This window comes from Crocodylus siamensis, chromosome 12 (assembly GCF_052110815.1).
Source record: "Crocodylus siamensis isolate JL-2025a chromosome 12, ASM5211081v1, whole genome shotgun sequence".
NCBI lineage: Eukaryota > Metazoa > Chordata > Crocodylia > Crocodylidae > Crocodylus > Crocodylus siamensis.
Window position 1 is genome coordinate 37,237,224 of NC_143406.1, and position 18,437 is coordinate 37,255,660.

General features: G+C 42.9%; 1 protein-coding gene across 3 annotated transcripts in view; it reads left to right on the forward strand.

The window, feature by feature from the left end:
* Nucleotides 1-18,437, forward strand: part of LOC149854923 (acyl-coenzyme A synthetase ACSM3, mitochondrial-like) — a 40,132-nt gene that overhangs the window by 6,932 nt on the left and 14,763 nt on the right. For 2 of the 3 annotated variants that reach the window (XM_090024131.1, XM_090024130.1), the window contains exons 2-11: nucleotides 1,776-1,915; nucleotides 2,375-2,618; nucleotides 8,316-8,593; nucleotides 9,278-9,488; nucleotides 10,680-10,887; nucleotides 12,570-12,713; nucleotides 12,933-13,089; nucleotides 15,222-15,301; nucleotides 16,519-16,642; nucleotides 17,639-17,719. In XM_090024131.1, the coding sequence (XP_089880257.1) occupies nucleotides 8,375-8,593; nucleotides 9,278-9,488; nucleotides 10,680-10,887; nucleotides 12,570-12,713; nucleotides 12,933-13,089; nucleotides 15,222-15,301; nucleotides 16,519-16,642; nucleotides 17,639-17,719 (1,224 nt within the window). In that variant the 5' untranslated portion in view covers nucleotides 1,776-1,915; nucleotides 2,375-2,618; nucleotides 8,316-8,374. Of the gene's footprint in view, nucleotides 1-1,775; nucleotides 1,916-2,374; nucleotides 2,619-8,315; nucleotides 8,594-9,277; nucleotides 9,489-10,679; nucleotides 10,888-12,569; nucleotides 12,714-12,932; nucleotides 13,090-15,221; nucleotides 15,302-16,518; nucleotides 16,643-17,638; nucleotides 17,744-18,437 lie in introns of those variants that run through there. The other variant, XM_090024132.1, reaches the window with a different exon arrangement.

An 18,437-nucleotide genomic window follows, 5' to 3' on the forward strand; every position in this document is an offset into this window, starting at 1 on the left:
CGTTCTCCCAGTTCCTAGTGCACACTCCTTATATACTTATAGGCTGCCACCGAGTCCCCCCTGAGCCTTCTCTTCTCCAGGCTGAAGAGTTCCATGTCCTTCAGTGTCTCCTCATGAGGCCTGTTCTCTTGACCTCTAATCATGCACATGGCTTTCTTCTGGACTCTCTCAAGCTTCTCCACATCCTTCCTAAAGTGCAGAGTCCAGAATTGGATGCAGTACTCCAGCTCACCAAGGCTGGGTAAAGTGGGAGGATGATTTCTTGGGTCTCGCTTGAGATACATCAGTAGATTCAAGCCAGAGTTTTATTTGCTTTGCTGGCTGCGGCATGGCATTGGTGACTCATATTCATCTTGTGGTCAGTCATGACCCCCAAGTCTCTTTCAGTCGTGGTGCTAGTGAGTGTAGCACTGCGGAGCCTGTAAGTATGATGTGGATTTTTTTTCCCCCAAGATGGAGCACATTGCATTTCTCAGTGTTGAATGCCATCAGGTTTTGATTCGCCCATCTTACAGCCCTGTCCAGGTCAGCCTGAATTGCCAGCCTATCCCGTACTGTGACCACACTTCCCCATAGTTTGGTGTCATAAGCCAATTTAGCCAGTCAACTTCTGACACCTGCATCCAGGTTGTTTATAAATATGTTAAAGAGTACGGGTCCAAGTATGGAGCCCTGGGGGATGCCCCTGGTCAGCATGCACCGTGTCATCATGGTTCCGTCGACCACCACTCTCTGGGTCTGACCACAGAGCCAGTTTCCAAGCCATCAGACTGTGAGGTTGTTGAGGCCACAGTTCTCCAGTATAATCATGAGGACTTCATGGGAGACCAAGTCAAAGGCTTTTCTGAAATCTAAATATATGGCATCAACCTCTTCTCCTTTTTCTGGATGATGCATCAGCTGGTCATAGAAGTAAATGAGGTTGGTCACGAAAAACCTACCCGCAACAAAGCCATGTTGGCTATCTCTCAAAATGTTGCCTTCCATTAGCCTGTTGTTGATGGTTACTTCGATTATTGTTTCCAAGATCTTTCCAGAGATTGAGGTCAAAATGATTGGCCTATAATTGCCTGGTTCTTCCTTCCTTCCATTCTTGAAGATTGGCACCACACTGGCCCTCTTTCAATCTTCAGGCACCTCTCTGGAGCACCATGAGTTCTCGGATCTCCTCGCCATTGGTTGTGATATGATTTCAGCCAACTCTTTTAGCACTCTTGGCTTCGTTCTGTCCGGGCCAACTGACTTGTGAATGTCCAGCCTCTCAAGCTGTTCCCTCACAAAATCTTCGTTAATTGTAGGCATATGATTGCCCTTATTCTGGTAGTCCTGGTCCTGTCAGGTAGGATGATCCCCTTGGGCTGGTGGAAAACCGACGCAAAGTAATGGTTGAGGTGATTAGCTTTCTCCTGGGTGTCGGTTGTCCGTTGCCCCATTTTGGTTCAGCAGGGGTCCAAATGGGGCAGCTGACAACTGACACCCAGGAGAAAGCTAATTTCCTCAACCCTAAACACAGAATTTAGGATCCTACTGGTAGAAATCCATGTTATACATGTGACAGTTTTGTTTTCACTTAATAGCAACAGCTCCAAGCATTTTGCTGACATGTTCATCATAACTCTTTGCTGCCTTTTGTACTACTGTTTAGGGACTGAGGGTTCTTTGGAGGGAAACGGGTATCTAACCATCATGGCTTTAGGACAATGTTTGCCCAAGCTAGCTAGATGAAAGCAAACTCAAATATATTTATACATGTTGCAATCTCATTCTGTTTACAGAGGCTTGGATCCAGTTGTGCCATAGTATTGTACATTCTGTCCCTCTGCAGCTGGGGAAAGAAGGCGGCAGAATCTCCTATGCTTTCCAGAGCCATGTAGAAACTCATTTCGTGGGCACACAAGATTTTGGAGCCCCTCATGTAAGTCTAGATTTGTGCTGTGGTTAGTTTTTCTCTTTGTGCCATTTTCTGCCTGCCTCTCGGGATTCAAAGGTGGGATATGGCCTTTAACAAGGACCTCAAGCAAGGGGGCCCATTACTAGATGTCTCACTAGTGATGTTGAGCACAGTCAGCATGGTCTAAAAATTCTGTCGCAAGTCAGGCTTGGAAGTCAGCTTGAAAAGAAGTAAAAGTGTTCCCTGCCTGAGTGAGGCAAACTGGCTTTGGGCTCTGACATGGCAGCCCTCTATTGTAATGAGGACACTGAACCCTGGGGCTGCTTTGAGGGACATTTTCTGATGTAATGCCAGTGCTAATTTTATTCTAACCTGTATTTTTCTATTTCTCTCTCTCTCTCTCTCTCTCCCCTACTCTTTCACTTGTGTAAATCTCTCTCCCCACCCTATCTGCTGTTTCTCTTTGAGGTGTGTCTCATACAGATTGAATGGTGCAGATCCATATTGCTAAAATCTCTTCCCCTCTTTTTTTTTGATCACTAAAATTGCTGAACAAAAGTGGTGTTGCATAATGTGCTCCACGTGTGAGTCCATATTGAACCACCTTGAAATTTAAATTACCATTTTTTTTATATTGTTGTTCAAGTAAAAGGGGGGAAAAAGGCAACTCCAAAAAGAAGTCTAGTCCAGAGTTTCCAGATTCACTGAGAAGTTTCACATTTTTGAGGTGAGAGACTCCTTTAACATCGGATCAGTCATCAAACAGTTTTTTGCTTTTTTTAAGTTCTGGTGATAATGGATTCTAGTGCATGTGCTTCAGTGAAACATTTAAAATCATACTTGTTGAAAGCTCTGGAGGGGTCATTAGTGATTAGCTGTGTCTATTACTTTGTGATAACCAATTTATTATGTTGAACCTGGCAAACTTGAAAAAACCTGCTCTTTACAGAATGCAGTCAGGTTGAGAGAGGTATTGTTGCATCAGGTAACTTTCTCCCCGATGATTAGCTCACTCAGGGTTATTGTTGCTTTCTGTAGAGCACTGTATTCCAAGCTGTCGCATCCTCTTTGCATTCTCTCTTGTAAATGTTGTTTAGGCAAAAGCCAAGATTATTGCGATCAAATTCTAAACCATTTCCATGCATTTGCAAATCTGTGAAAACACAAGGGCCTCTCTGTTATTTACTGCAGTTAAAATATTATTAACCAGGATGTAATTTTTTTTTTTAATGAGACTATTTAATGCTCATGAAAGAGACAATATTGACAGCTCTGGAGACTGTAACTGCATGCATAGGGAATGCAGTATCAGGCTCCTAATGGCTTACTTTATGGCTAGAGATGGAAGTTGCATGTAAACTGGTTTAAGTGATCAAAAATTGATTTAAACCTGTAACAGGACAGAAGTTCAGTGCACATAAACTGCTTTAAAAATTGCCAAAACCAGTTAAGATATACCTGGATGGATGTAGTATCAAACTTAACTGATTTAGGTCAAATCAGTTTACAGAACTTCTGTCCCAGATCCTCTCCCAATTCAAGTTAACTCACAGTCCCCCAGTATCCCAGGCTGCTTTGCAGCCCAGGGCTCTGCTGTCTGCTCCACCCCACTGCTTTCAGAGCTGAGGCTGTAAAGCCTGTGTGCCTGACAGGATGTGAGGAGGGTCAGGGGAACAGACCCCAGGACCCCCTAGCCTGGGTCTGCATAGTACAAGGTTGGGGGGAAGCTTATCTCTCCCCCCTCCCCCCAGCAGACCCGCAAGCTGGGCTGGGATTGCCTAGTTCTGCCATACGTCAGCTGGGACTGGGGGGCAGGGAACATGTTACTTTGAATTACTGATTTATCAAATCAAGAGCAAGACCTTTATAAAGGGGGATAAGGCAAAATGCCGCGTTTATTGATTACATGAATTAGACATAAAGGTTCAGACACACCACTCATACAGACGCACACAAATCACCCCACACATCATTACATTCAGACATACACAAAACGGCCATTCCATTCAGATATTATAGTTACCAGCAACAGTTGTTCAATAGGAGTACTGGGTGGCCAGCCCAGGCCTAATGAGAGAAGATGCAGATAGCAGGCTGGAGCAGGGTGAACAGACGTGTCTGTGCCTGAAGAAAGCAGTAGTTGAGAGAGACTCACCCAACCTGGTATATTCCAGAGTCCTCTTTTATAGGGATAGGCAACCTTTGTTTTGCACTTTGGGGGTTTTCCATACCCAATTTCTGTTTCTGCAGTAGTTTCTCATCCATCTTCTGCTTATCTCAGCCCAAGGTCAGTTTGGTCATAAAAGTTGGTATCTCAGCCTTGGAGTATCTTTGCTGCCCATCTGGCAGGATATGTGGATTCCTCTTCCTCATTATCTCCTTTGTGCCCTAGGCCTCAAAGGGATTCTTCAGCCAACTGTTAATTAGTTTACTGACTGGTAACTTACAAATTTTGGTGCCTTGTTGCTTATAAACACAGTTAAATCTTCTTTTCCTGTCTCTACGCCATTTTCTCACCATTCACCCTTTACACATACTCATACATAAAGGGCATGCAGAGTTCATTCACTTATGTCAAGCAAAAGAATACAAAATTGAGTTGTCACGTTACTTACAGGACAAGACTAGCATGGTTACAGTTTACTACTATTACACTCTATGTTAACAGCAGCTACATTAGTTCAGTTCATGCTACAAACATGACCCCCGCAGCCTAGCACCAATCCCCTCAGCTGGGATCTGAAAGGGACGGGGAGGGGAAGGCCCCTTCCACCAGGCTTTTCGACCTCCCCGCCACATCCTAGAGAGCCTGCTGGGATCCTTTGGCCCTCCCACGGCCCTCCCACCCCCCTGCTTTCACAGGGCTGAGGCAGTAAAGCCTCTGCTCACTAGCCTCTGCCTGTCAACCCCACAGGACCATACTGAGTGAGGGGCAGGGAATCTTCTCTCTGCACCAGGGGCAGGGCTTAGGGGACTCTGCCAGGGGTGGGGAACGCTCTCTGAGGCTGCTACCCCAGAAAATGTTCCTGACAGCAGGCTTGAGAGTCAAACATCTCATTTCAGATTTTTCAAGGGGATATTTATATTCTGTCCCTGTTTTTTTTTCATTGTTTACTGATCTTTTTTCTTCTTTCTCTCTGCAATGTTTCCCTCTGCAGCTAGGATTTCTGCTACATTGCTGTAGCAATTCCAAAGGTAGAGAATGACTCCATCCGGGCAGTTTTGCAGACAAGAATGCACTGGGAAATTCACCCCCATGACATAAATCTCTTCTAAATTCCTTCCTTCTTTCCTGGCAGCGTACAAGCATGCGGCCTTTTCAAGCACAAATTGAATCTACCAATCTATTGCAGGACATTTTATTGGGGCCTTCCATTTTAAAGCAGAATTTGGTTCTTTCCTAGTTCACTTCTAACCACTTCTGGTAGAAAGCAGAACAGGGTGGCACCTTGGAAGACTAACTCATTCAGAAAAGCTTTCACAGGTTACAAGCTTTCATTTGTCTACTTTATTCATTCATAACATGTGACTCTATCCATCTCTGTATTTTGTTCTTATTTAACTTTATTAATGAATCCAACTTATCACATAATAAATTTAACATTTAAAGATACATCCGATTCACTAAAATATATATATAGAGACAGACATTAAACTTCCACCAGTTGTGCTCTTTTACCTTAAGTCAGCATCCACATTTGTGTTCTTTTCTTTTCAAGTCTCTGATGGTTCCTTTATATTTAAGTCAATGTTAAGCTTTTGTGTTTCTTTATCTGTATATAATTCACTCCCCAACACTTTTTCCTCAGAACTCAGCATAGTGAAAATTTCTACACATCTCTGCTCTTAAATTTTAAATTTATTCTTAAATGTAAGCTCATGGAACTTGCAGTTTTCCTTAATATTCAGCAAAGTTTCTCAAACTGTCTAGTTCAGAGGCAGAAGATTCTTTTTTACCAAATTTCAAGAAACTCCACCAAATTTCTAAGCAAGGATCTTTTTTCCTTCTCACCAACACTGACATGATAGGATGGCTTTTCCATTACTAACATTTCCCAAAACTTTTTAAAATCAGTAACTGGTCACTTCTGGAACACTGCCAGCCTGCAAGGGAAAACCCACCATTTCCCGCTGATTCCTGCACAGTGCTGCATATCTGAGACAAATGCTGTCCTGGAGTCATGCAGCCTGGGACTGGGACTTCAGATTCCCATTCCAGGACTGTCCCACCCAATTAGGGACAGGTGGTCACCCTATATACACCTCCCTGATCTGGCCTTCACAAATCTAACAAGTCTCACTGCATAGGGGGTAGATCACTTTAAAAAAAAAACCAACCACAATTGACAGATAATAATTATACTGCTTATTGCATAAGGACGATCCTGCCATGAGCAGGCAATTGGACTAGATCTGGGGTAGCCAGTCTTCAGCATGTCTGTCAGCAGGTTATCCCTACTTGGAACCAGATGACCCCCAACTAGATCATCCCAACCAAGGCTTTGTCTACCTAGGACTTAAAAACCTCCAAGGGTGGAGATTCTGCAACTTTTCCGGGTAGCCTGTTCCAGTGCTTTGCTACTCTCTGCTTGAGAGAGTTTTTCCTAATATCTAACCTAAACTTCCCTTGTTACAATATGAGCGCATTGTTCCTTGTTCATCATCTGTCACCGCTGAGCTTCATCCTCTTTGGAACCACCATTCAGGTAGATGAAGGCAGCTATTAAATCCCCTCTCAGTCTTTCCTGTTCCAGACAAATAAGTCCACCTCCCTCAGCCCCATGTGCCCAGGCATGGGCAACTGGTGCCTCCTGAGTTTGGGGCACCAGCAGGACATGACCAGGGCAAGGGGTTCCCCCAGTGGCCAGCTGTCAACAGGGGTGGGTGGCGAAAGTGCCAGCACTAATGCATGCGGCATGGTGGGAGTGGAAGTGCTGGCACTTCCACCACCGGCACTTCCACCACCAACGTGCTGCTGGTGGAGCCAATTTCAGGGGAGGCGCTAGCACTCTCCATGCCCCCTACCAGCCAGAGTGCTCACTCTCAGGGGGGCTAGTGCCCCCTCTATGTGGCACCGATGGCTCCAGGTCCTTAACCATTTTGTTGCCCTCTGCTGGACTCTCTCCAGTTTGTTCACATTGTTTCTGTAGTGGGGGCCCCAAAACTGGACACAGTACTCCAGATGTTGCCTCATCAGTGCTGAACAAAGAGGAAGAATTGCTACCTTTGATCTGCTGGCAATGATCCTATCAATGCAGCCCAGTATGCCGTTAGCCTTCTTCACAATGAGGACACACTGTTGGCTTATGTTCAGCTTATTGTGCCCTGTAGCCCCTGGGTCCTTTTTGGCAGAGCTGCTGTTTAGACAGTTGATCTTCAGCCGGCGCATGGAATTGATCCATCCTAAGCGCAATACTTTGCATTTGTCCTTATTGAACCTCATGAAATATCTTTTGGTCCAATCCTCTAATTTGTCGAGGTCTCTGAATCCTTGCCGTACCCTCCAGTGTATCTACTGTTCCCCTGAGCTTGGTGTCATCTGCAAACTTGTTGAGAGTGTATTCCATCCCATCTTCCAGATCACTGATGAAGATATGGAACAAAACCAGCGCCAGGCCTGACCCGTGGGGCACTCAACTTGATACAGGCTGCCAACTAGACATCAAGTCATTGATTACTACCCTGTGAGCCTAACAATCCAGCTAGTTTTCTATCCATGTTACTGTCCATTCATCCAACCCATACTTCCTTAGTTTGCTTGCAAGAAAGTTGTGGGAGACCATATCAAAAGCCTTGCTAAAGTCAAAGTATATTGTATCAACTGCTCTCCCCACATCCATAGAGTTGTTCATCTCATCATAGAAGGCAATCAGGTTGGTCAAGTGTGACTTGCCCTTGGTGAATCCATGTTGACTGTTCCTAATAACCTTCTTCTCAGAGTGCTTAGAAAAGAATTTCTTGAAGACCTGCTCCATGATCTTTCCAGGGACTGAGATGAGACTGCCGTGGTCCACTGAAGGGAAAGAAGGGTTTACTTTTTTTTTATGTGTCAGCAGCAGCACTTCTCCTTTGGTGGGTAATGCAAAACTTGGCTTATGAGTACTCTTTTCCTGAGCTTTGATTCAGTTCTGTAAGCAAGATGAGTGGTGTAGGGTATAGCAGTTACAAGGGTAGTTGGAGTGTGTGATAGGTACTCACCAGCCTCATTTTCTTTTGACTAGGAAACAAAGCACTTGCAATAAAAGACCTTCATAACACAATCAAGTCATACATATAATAACAACAGTTTAACAGGTTACATGAGAAGCTTGTATTCTATAAAGTGCAGGATAATGTTTAATTATTCCATAACCTAGCTATAAAGGCATTTTAAATCTTCTTTTGAATCTATTTGGCAAGTATTTTTTTTTCCTGCACTGTATAGTTTTCAGATAAGCCCTGCAACAAGTGACTTGATGACAGAATAAATCAAAAGGCCCTGTTATGGCTCTGGCTGCTATGCATTTCTTCCTGAAAACCCAAGGCTGCAGGTCCCTGCGCTCTCCAATTAGATTCTTCCGATACACTAACAAAGGCGGTGCACTATTGGCTCCTCAGAATTTTTCAGACTACGAATCCATAAAACAACAGTACAAACCACAGATACCCGAGTACTTCAACTTTGCAAGAGATGTGCTGGACAAATGGACTGCAGTGGAAAAGGTAAACTTTCTTTAACTTCTAACATTAAGATTTTAATGAAAAATATCATTGACAAGTAAATTATCTGACTTTGTGATTACAAGTTGGCTAGGAATTCCCAAGTTCTACTATTCCCCCCAGCTTGGTGCTATAGCACTGGCTTCCATGAGTAACCTCACTGACTGCTGCAAGGCTATGGACTATATCCAACCAAGGGCTTGGGCATTACAGCACTGAATGTGTAGGCATCCGGCTGCCCACAATGGGATCCAAAACCCAGTATGATGCCCACGAGTTCCCAATTCAACATATGCACAGAGTAGACACCTCTCAAGGATAATCCAAAAAGTCCTGCATACTGAGTGTGGAGCTGCCTAGAAGTAGCCAATAAAAAGCACTGAAAACAGGGATGCGCCTGGAATCCCACTCACTCTGGAACTTGAGTGCAAGTCAAGACTGTTGGTGGGTGTTGCTATCCACTCATGATCTAGTACCTGGCAGCTCTTAAAGGAACATCCTACAGATGTTTTTTCAAACAAGTGAGCAGGGCTTATTTGAAGTCACTGGCAAAACTACAATAGACTCCAATAAGGCCAGAGTTGCCTCAGTGACTCATCAGTTATGAACATTTGTCTTGTTGAGGTATGAAGGGAAGTAATGCGTGTCTTAACCTAAGCACTTATAATGTACTGTGTTGTTCATTAGGAGGGGAAGAGGCCCACAAACCCAGCATTTTGGTGGGTGAATGATAATGGAGATGAGGTGAGGTGGAGCTTTGAGGAGCTGGGAGTCCTCTCCAGGAAAGTGGCTAATGTACTGTTTGAGATATGTGGCCTACAAAAAGGTGACAGAGTCATTCTAATTCTGCCCCGGATACCAGAATGGTGGCTGGTGAACGTGGCTTGTATGAGAACAGGTTAGTAAAAAAACCAAATAAACTAGCATTTATGAATGGAATCAATAATCAGCACTGAGCAAGCTCAAAATTACAAAGTCATTCTCAATCGGAAACATGGCCATTCACAATGAGAAATGACTGCCCTATAGCTACATTTCTCTAAGCTGTACTATTTGGTTTTCAGGCATCCTTTACTTCTGCTATTAACAAAAGCCTAATATTCTCTCTATCTATATCACTGCTCTCTTTCTCATTGCTCATGATAAATGTCAAATGAACTCTTCTGCTTGCTTGCATATATTCAGATATGCATATTCAGATATGCATCTGAGTGTTATTTGTTTAAATATTTATTTAAATATTTGTTTAAATATTTGCTATGTCTAAATATTTAATAAAACCCAAAGTATCTCAGAGCGTCACAATTATTAATAGTTTATCTTCACAATGTCCTTGTGACGTATTACATGTCGTACTTTACATATGAAGAAGTGAAGCATGAAAAGAATAATTATTTCAGTTGGTGCTTGGAAAAATCGGACACTAGGCAGCTTGCCTAAATTCACCAAGGAAGTCTACAGTAGAAGTGAGGTTAAATCCAAATCCAGTGAGCCCAACCAATACTTTTATTGCAAAGCCTTCCTTTTTCTCCAGTACAATTAGTCATATAGCTAATCATCTCTATCTAGCAAGCTGTTTGCATACATATGCTGCCCTTATAGAATGAGTCCTTTATCAAGGGTTTGAAGTTTTCTGCACATTGTTAGCTGGCTTCCCTAGTAAAATGTGTAAGGTGCCATGATGAAAAATGAGAATCAACGAAGATGCATTTTATCTGAAGGAAGCAAATGCAGCTATCACTCTTACCAAATGAATAGATGTTAATCCATGAGCCTTATTATTCAAGTCCAACACTGTTATAAGTACAGTACATTCTATACGAGTGAAATCTATTATTTATTAGCTTCTCTTAACAGACCTCATAAATGCCCTTGGCTGTGGTCTTAACCACAAATTTATATTGATCTTAAATAATATAATTATGGAAAAGCAATACATTTACAAACCTAGAGCCAAATCCTATTTGCTTACTCCAGCACATAACTGCTGAAGTCAGGGAAGCTACCGATGAGTGTAAGGTGAATACAGTTTGGCTAACAGATGTGTGCAATGCTATTATTAAGGTTCATATCTGTCCCCTGCCTTTAGGAACTATCCTTATTCCTGGAACATCACAGTTGACAGCAAAAGACCTTCTCCATAGACTACAAATGTCAAAAGCAAAGTGTATTATCACTGATGATGTGTTGGCACCAGCTGTAGATTCCATTGAGTCTGAATGCCAGTTCCTGAAATTCAAGCTACTGGTGGCAGAGGAGCACAAGAAAGGATGGTTGAGTTTTAAAGAACTCATCAAGTGAGTAGCTGTTACAGTGAAAGCCTTGCAGTAATATGAGAGGGAAGCATGCTGGCTGGTTTGGGAATAGGACCTGGAAAGGTAAAATATGCTGTAACATTTTCATTTGTTAGGAACTAGAAAGATGCACACAAAGGAAAAATACCAGCACTCCTATTAGAGCCTTGACTAGTCCAGTGGCTTTGGGTCTTTTCACATTTAGTGAATGTTTGTCTAGTGTGAAACTACAAAATATGAGGCAGCTCTTCCCAAATGGTGGCACACCACTGCCATCCAGGATGAAAAGGAGTAAGTTGCTGGCATTACAAGTTCCCCTGTGCCACCTTAACATATGGTATTAAAGCTTTTAACAGCTGCAGGATTGCTGTGTTCAGGTAACATTGGTGCCGCAATCCAAATTCAGCCCTTAGTGATAAGGTCAACCATTTCCCTGGTATCACTTTTTTTTCTCATGCAGCCCTAGCTCAGTTGTGCTGACTGGCACACTGAGAATGGCTTGCATAGTTTCATAGTAGCTAGGATCAGGAGGGACCTGAACAGATCATCTAACCTGACCCCCTGCCACAGGCAGGAATGAATGATGGGTTCACAAGACCCCAGACAGGTGATCATCTAACCTCCTCTTGAATTTGCCCAAGGTAGGGGCGAGGACCACTTCCCTGGAAAGTTGGTTCCAGATGTTGGCCACCCTAACTGTAAAATATTGCTTTCTGATCTCTAACCTAAACCTATTCTCCATCAGCTTATTACCATTGCTCCTTGTCATCCCAGGTGGTGCTGGGGAGAAAAGGGCTCTACCTATTTGCTGTTGATCTCCCCTGATGAGTTTGTAGGCAGCCACCAGCTCCCCCCTCAGCCTCCTCTTGCTGAGGCTGAACAGGTTCAGGTCCCTCAGTCTCCTCATAGGGCCTGTCCTGCTGCCCTGTCACTGAGTGGGTGGCCCTCCTCTGAACCTTCTCCAGGCTGGCCACATCCCTTTCAAAGTGCGGTGCCCAGTACTGGACTGCGGCCTGACCAGTGTCACACAGAGCGGGAGGATCACCTCTGGACCGGCTTAAGATGCACCTTTTGAATGCATGACAAGGTATGGCTGGCCTTGCTGGCTGCGGTCTGGTGTTGGCAGCTCCTTTCTGCCTCTGTGGCTTCAAGAAGGGAACTCCCCAACCTGAATGTATGCTGTGGATTCCTTCTCCCAAGGTGCAGCATCCTGTATTTGTCTACGTTGAACCCCATCCTATTCTTGTCTGCCCACTTTTGTAATCTGGAGCTCTCCTCCTCCCCACCCCATGCAGGGTCTCCAACAGAGAAGTACTCAGTTCTCTATGCTCCCATCTCCCCTGGAGCTGGCGGGCTGTGAGTTTTTGGTGAAATAATATCACAAGCCTTTTCTAATGCAAAAAGTTAAAATACAGTTTGAGAAAAAGAAAAGAGAGAAAAACATGGTTTGAAGGTCGCTTTTTTTTTTTAAATCAACTTTCATGCCATCTGTCCTCTCAGGATGTGGTTAAGCTCTGTGCAGTCATCTTGATATACCCTCACAGGATGTCCTTCTCTAAAGAGAAGAACACTGTCCCATTTGTGCTGCTTGGTGCATACTCTCTTAGAACTCCACAGAAGTTATTTTATACAAACACGGTCAGAATCTCTGATTTTATTTTTCGCTTCCTTTTGTCTGTTAAAAGATATGCTGGTGCTGACCACAGCTGTGTGAACACAAAACATCAAGATCTAATGTCTGCATTTTTTACCAGTGGAACAACAGGATCTCCAAAAATGACTGAGCATTCCCACAGCAGTCATGGCATTGGACTCACAGTAACTGGGAGGTATGGTCTGTGACTGCTGTAAATCATGTGTTTTTGCAGAATATTCCAATATCAAAAACTGTCAGTTTCATTAAAGTCATGGCAAAACCATTATTACAGGAGATGAGGAATAATTCCTCTAGCAAGTTATGGTTATATTGGATCGGAGCAGTCATGTGAAGTTCCTTTTCATATGAAAAAGAAAATCCCCCACAGATCTTTTTCCTTGTATAATGTTAGGTACTGGCTGGATCTGACCTCTTCTGATATACTGTGGAATACGTCAGACACAGGTTGGGCAAAGTCAGCCTGGAGTAGCGTGCTAGCACCATGGATTCAAGGGGCATGTGTCTTCGTACATCACATGCCACGATTTGATGCAAGAACTGTCCTGGATGTAAGTGACAAGAAACAGTGGTTTCCTTCCATGTTGCTTTTGCCTTAGTTCCCACTTCCTCACAGTTGTGTAATGGGCAGCATGCTGCAAGTCTGCAGCCCTTTACCGAAAGGTAGTCAACCAACCAGCTTTCAGTAGCGAGTTGTAGCAGTGGTGTAGGACACGCATTAAGTGCCTGGGATAGCAGGGGAACACCATTCTGCTTATCCAACTCGCGTTGTCATTCTCCTCCCCCTTGTCTGACTATGCAATTGGGTGCAGTAATGCACTGCCCAACTCTGCAGACAGGCAGAGGCAGTGCAGAGCTACCCCTGCTGCTGCAAAGACTTCTAGTGTGGGGAAATGGAGGCGGGGTGGTACCCTGGCACCCCTCATAGGTGGTGCCTGGGCCCCACCCTAGTTAATGGTACTGAGTAATTGATACAAGCTTGGTTCAACAAAGCATTTAAGCAGATGCTTAACTTTGTCTCCCTGCTTATATCACCTTTAGACTAAGGGGAGGGAAGCATGGGACTAAGTACTTTGCTGAATAAAAGTCATGCTGTGTGACCCTGCAAGAATTACTAGCTGTAAAAGTGAAACATGCCAACATCTGCAGGAATGGTTTGTAAAAATACAGAGCTGTTGTTATTAAAGTGAGAGCAGTAGTAGGTAAATGAATTTTGTAAAGCATATTGATTTGGGGCACAATGAAGAAGTTGACGTAAGACTGACTTTTCAGTGTTATATTTTTTAACAACAACACAAGTTATACTCTATCCCATGCATACCATTTTGGATACTGTGAAAGATATCCAAGCATCACTGTCTGTTTGGTTTTTTGGTGGGGAATTGTTCTTGCCCCCTCATAGAGACTTTTATAATTATGCTTATAACATAGCATCCCTAGAAAGGCACATTCCTTTGTTAGTTTGCCTGGAAAACACTAAAAAATGGCAGATATTTGAGGTATATTTCACAGTCAATTAAACCTTTAAACCAGTGGTTGTCAACCTTTTTTGAGTTGGGGCCCCCCTCCACAGCTCTTGAATTTGCCAGAACCCCCAGTTAAGAACCACTGTTGTGGTGCCTCAGTTTACTCCAGTGATTTTTCAGTTGGGGTATGGCTGCTGCCCTTGCAGGAAGAAGTGCCCCATGTGCCTCATGCATACTCAGATTGGGAATGCAGCTCCTGCCTGCATCAGGAGTCTCTAATAAAGCAGGCCAGCATCTTTCCCTTCCCCCCAACCCTGTCCCATGCTGCAGCCCTTCCTGGCTAGGGGTGGGCAGAACAGTGCTATCTAGTGATGGAGGCAAGCCTGGATATAGATGCCTCTGCGACCAGAGCCGTTGCCATGTGGAATTGCCCCATGCACCTCTGTTTCTAGGTGTGTGTGGGATTGGACTGGGAAAGGCTGTGGAAGGAGCAGGTGCTGTTGCCTGCGTTAGGGTTATCAGATACACCTAATAGAGGTAGAAGCACCCTCTTCTTCCGTGGCTGTTTCCCAATGTGGCTTCTAAGGGCCTCGTGGAAACCAAGGTGCACAGGGAAGTTTCATCTGGCTGCAGCACTGTAGCAATGGCATCGATCTCCAGGCTGCCATAGCACCTCCACAGCCAAGTGAAGTGTTTGTGCATGCCTCGGTTTCCCAGAGGCACATCAGAGCCGAACTGTGAAGCAGCTTCTGCAAGACAGGGTGCTCTTGCCTGTATAACAATACATCGCAGCACCCCAACAGGTTCTCATGGCACCCTGGGCTGCTGCAGCACCCCAGTTGAGAAACACTGCTTTAAACATACAAACCAGCAGCTCTATGGCTTCCATTATTTTGTAATCAAGTACTAAGAGCTATCTTTGTAAGAAATGCTGTAAAGAAGGATACAAAATGTTTTGTGATGAAAAGCCCTGAAACGTCAGGCTAATTGTGAACTGATTGACAAGCTGTTTTACAGAAAACGCTATCTTAAAATGATAAAAGTGCTTGAGATTTTGAAGGCAGATGTGTTTTCACAATTCTTTACTATTCTAATCAAATGTTTCATAAATTGGTTACAAATAGTACACTGTAAACATAAGCTTTCTGATGTAAATGATGAAGGAAACCATGGTAACTTCTGCTTGCAACACTTAGCTTTCATTTTAAACCCTCTAGAGTCTATCCAGATTTCCCGTAACAACTGTCTGTTCTGCTCCAACTGCTTATCGAATGCTTGTGCAGCATGACCTGACCAGGTAAAGCATAGTCAAAGTATGTTACAGTAGATCAATATATTCGATCAAAATAGTGGGCAAAATTTTGCAGTTTTTACAGCAACACAAACCTGTAGTATCTTCAAGGTGAGCGCAAAATTTGGCCATACGTTTTTCCATGTCATGAATCTTACCTATGAAAATACAGCAAAACCTTTTATCTAAAACATATGATATAGGGATAATGCAACTTACGTACGTTCGGTACCTTGAAGTAAAAAAAAAATCTTTGAAAAGAAGTCCAGAATTTTGAACCATATTATTGGAAAAAAAGACTATTATCCAATCCTAAGCTTTCTTTTCTAGCCCTAGTTTGTAAGAACACTGCTTCAAGAAGAAAAATAACTTTTCCTCATTAGCTTTTACTCCTAGAATATCCTAAACTATAGGAATATGCCTATATCCAGTAGGTTTAACTGAAACATTTGGAGGTTCTAACTCAATGCCACTATGACACAATCTTTTGTTAATATTGTTAAGACTGAATGCCAAGATTCTTCCTTTATTTTGTTCTCCAATTCCAATTTTATGGTACGATTATGGTAAGATATTAAATGCTGAGTTTCAGCTAAATTCTGTTTTACACCACATAGCTAAAATGGAACGAAGGGGACTCAGTTAATAGTTTTATTTCTATTTTTATTAGAAAAGACAAACAGTGAAGAAATACTATAACAAAAAAGACATAGGAAGTAGTAGATCTATCTGCTCTCACTCTTTCTAGTAGTACAACAAGAAACCATTCAATGCTAGTCTGCAGGTTTGGGGTCTGCTCATACAGAGTCATTTGCAGAGCAGGCGCCATACAATTAATTTTTAAAAGGTGCAAAAAAAGTAGCCTATTTTGCAATTAACCTGTGGAGCTCATTGCCATAAAGGATCATGGAAGTCAAAAAGGTAGCAGCATTTGGACAAGGTTCTTCTACATTTTTATAGGTATAAGAATGTCCAGCTTTTTCAGTAGTAAGGATAAAAAATAAGACAATAACAAACCCTTGTACTTCAAGAATAAACCAACCTACTGACTCAGCAAACATGATCCGACCCTTTCTTCCACCCAGTTCCTTCATGGGAATCGGCTCCTATTGACACACTGACACTAAAAGAAGAGATACAGAATCAGCCTTTTGAATTCATTTCCCTTGTGTGGCAAATTATTCTGTTTGGCTGACTGACTTTTATTTCTCTTTCACACAAAGCTACAAATTCAAGAGTCTGCAACACTGTGTGAGTGCAGGGGAGCCAATCAACCCTGAAGTGATGGGAAAATGGAAAACACAAACTGGGCTGGATATCTATGAAGGCTATGGACAGACAGAAACGGTACATCCAAGTGCTTTAGAGATGCTCCAGCAAATTCCATTCATCCTGCCAAGAAAAATCTTATTTAAAACTACAATAAATGGTCTGGCCATCTTTCAGGGGAAGAAATCCATAGTAATAATAAATGATGTTGAAAATAATCTAGGTTTAATAAGTTATCCAGAACTTTAAAGCCTGGATTCAAAGCCCACTGAAGATAACGAAAGGAGTCAGGCCCTGTATTGGCTCCATTGCACTTTGAATCGGAACCTAATACTGCAAAACCACATTCCTCTTCATTAGCTGCCAAATTTTGCTTTCAGATTCACATTCACAGCTGGTCCTAATTTCCTTCAGCACAGTACATATAATGCCAAGAGCAGAACTTGGATTTTAGAAGTTTTATCAGTGGTTGCGTGATTATAGTTTTAATGATTGTTTCTCACAGAGGTTGCTATACAGTGGGTGCATCTACAAGAGACATTTACTGCAGAGTAAACTATTTAGCTCCACATTAAATGTCTCACAACCGTATGTGCAGCCCTATTAGTCCACAGGAAACCAATTAACTCTGCAGCAGGGTAGTACTTGTAAAAACAAATACTATCCTGCTGTGGAGTTTTTTATTCCACAGCACCGCGTGTGTAGACACTGACATGGCTGGCTGGGTCATGAGAACACTTCAGTGCAGAGACTGCCTGCCAGCTAGCGCCACACTGGAGCACCCTTGTGCCCCCAACCAGTCCCTCCGTAGCATGTTAAGCTGGCTCAGAACAGCCCTGGGCTGGCAGGCTGACCCCCTGGACCCTGCCAGCTCGGGCTGCTCTGATCCAGCTCAGCATATTGCAGTCGTGGGTGCACATGTAAAGGTGGAGCCTGGAAGCAATAAACTCCGGTGTGATAAACTCTGGTGTCCAGTGTAACTTTTTTTGTGATTATTAATTTAGTAACTTGAAGGTGAATCAGAAGTCTGAATCCACACACTATATAGTTTAATTTTCAAAACTTTTCATACAGGTGCTGATTTGTGGAACTTTCAAGGGAATGCAGATTAAACCTGGTTCTATGGGAAAGCCATCTCCAGACTATGATGTTCAGGTATTTTACCACTATAAGCCTTAGGGAATTTTTTCTTAAAGTAAGAAGGCTCTGATTTCTTTGCAGGAAAGCACAAGTAAGCCCACGGAAAAGAAAGAGAGGACTTATTTTTGCTGAATCATTTTTGATTTAGGTATCTAGAAAGGCAGATTTCTCTTTTGTATTATTCAGCCTTCTGCCCATGGGTGGGGTAAGCAGGTTATTTCTACACTTTGTTTCAAATAGATTTCCTACAAAATGTTATGCTTTGGATATTTGAAAAGTTATCCCAGAAGAAAGGATGACTTGACAGAGATTGAGAAACTCAGGAAAAATCCATGTGATGATACATGGTATTGAATACATGGCTCAAATGATTGCACTACAGTTTCATCATTCTTTTATGAGACTGTGTAACACATGAACAGCCATCTATTAGCTTTGACTGGACTTCATTTTTTATCGCTGAAAATTAAAATTGCTTAGTTAAGGGGTACTAGAATGGTCTTTCATGATTAAACCAGAATCACTGGGTTATATTCCAGCATTGAATCACTATGACAGTGGCTCGTATACATACCTTTCTCTATATACTTCTGTTTTCCCAAGAGATCACCTGCTATATCTTTTCTTCCTCACTTGGACGTGCTAGCCTTAATGTCCGCAAAATGCTTTGGACTCCTCAACTAAAAGCATAGTTTTATTTCTGTTTCTGTAACGCTTTATTTGGACTCTCATT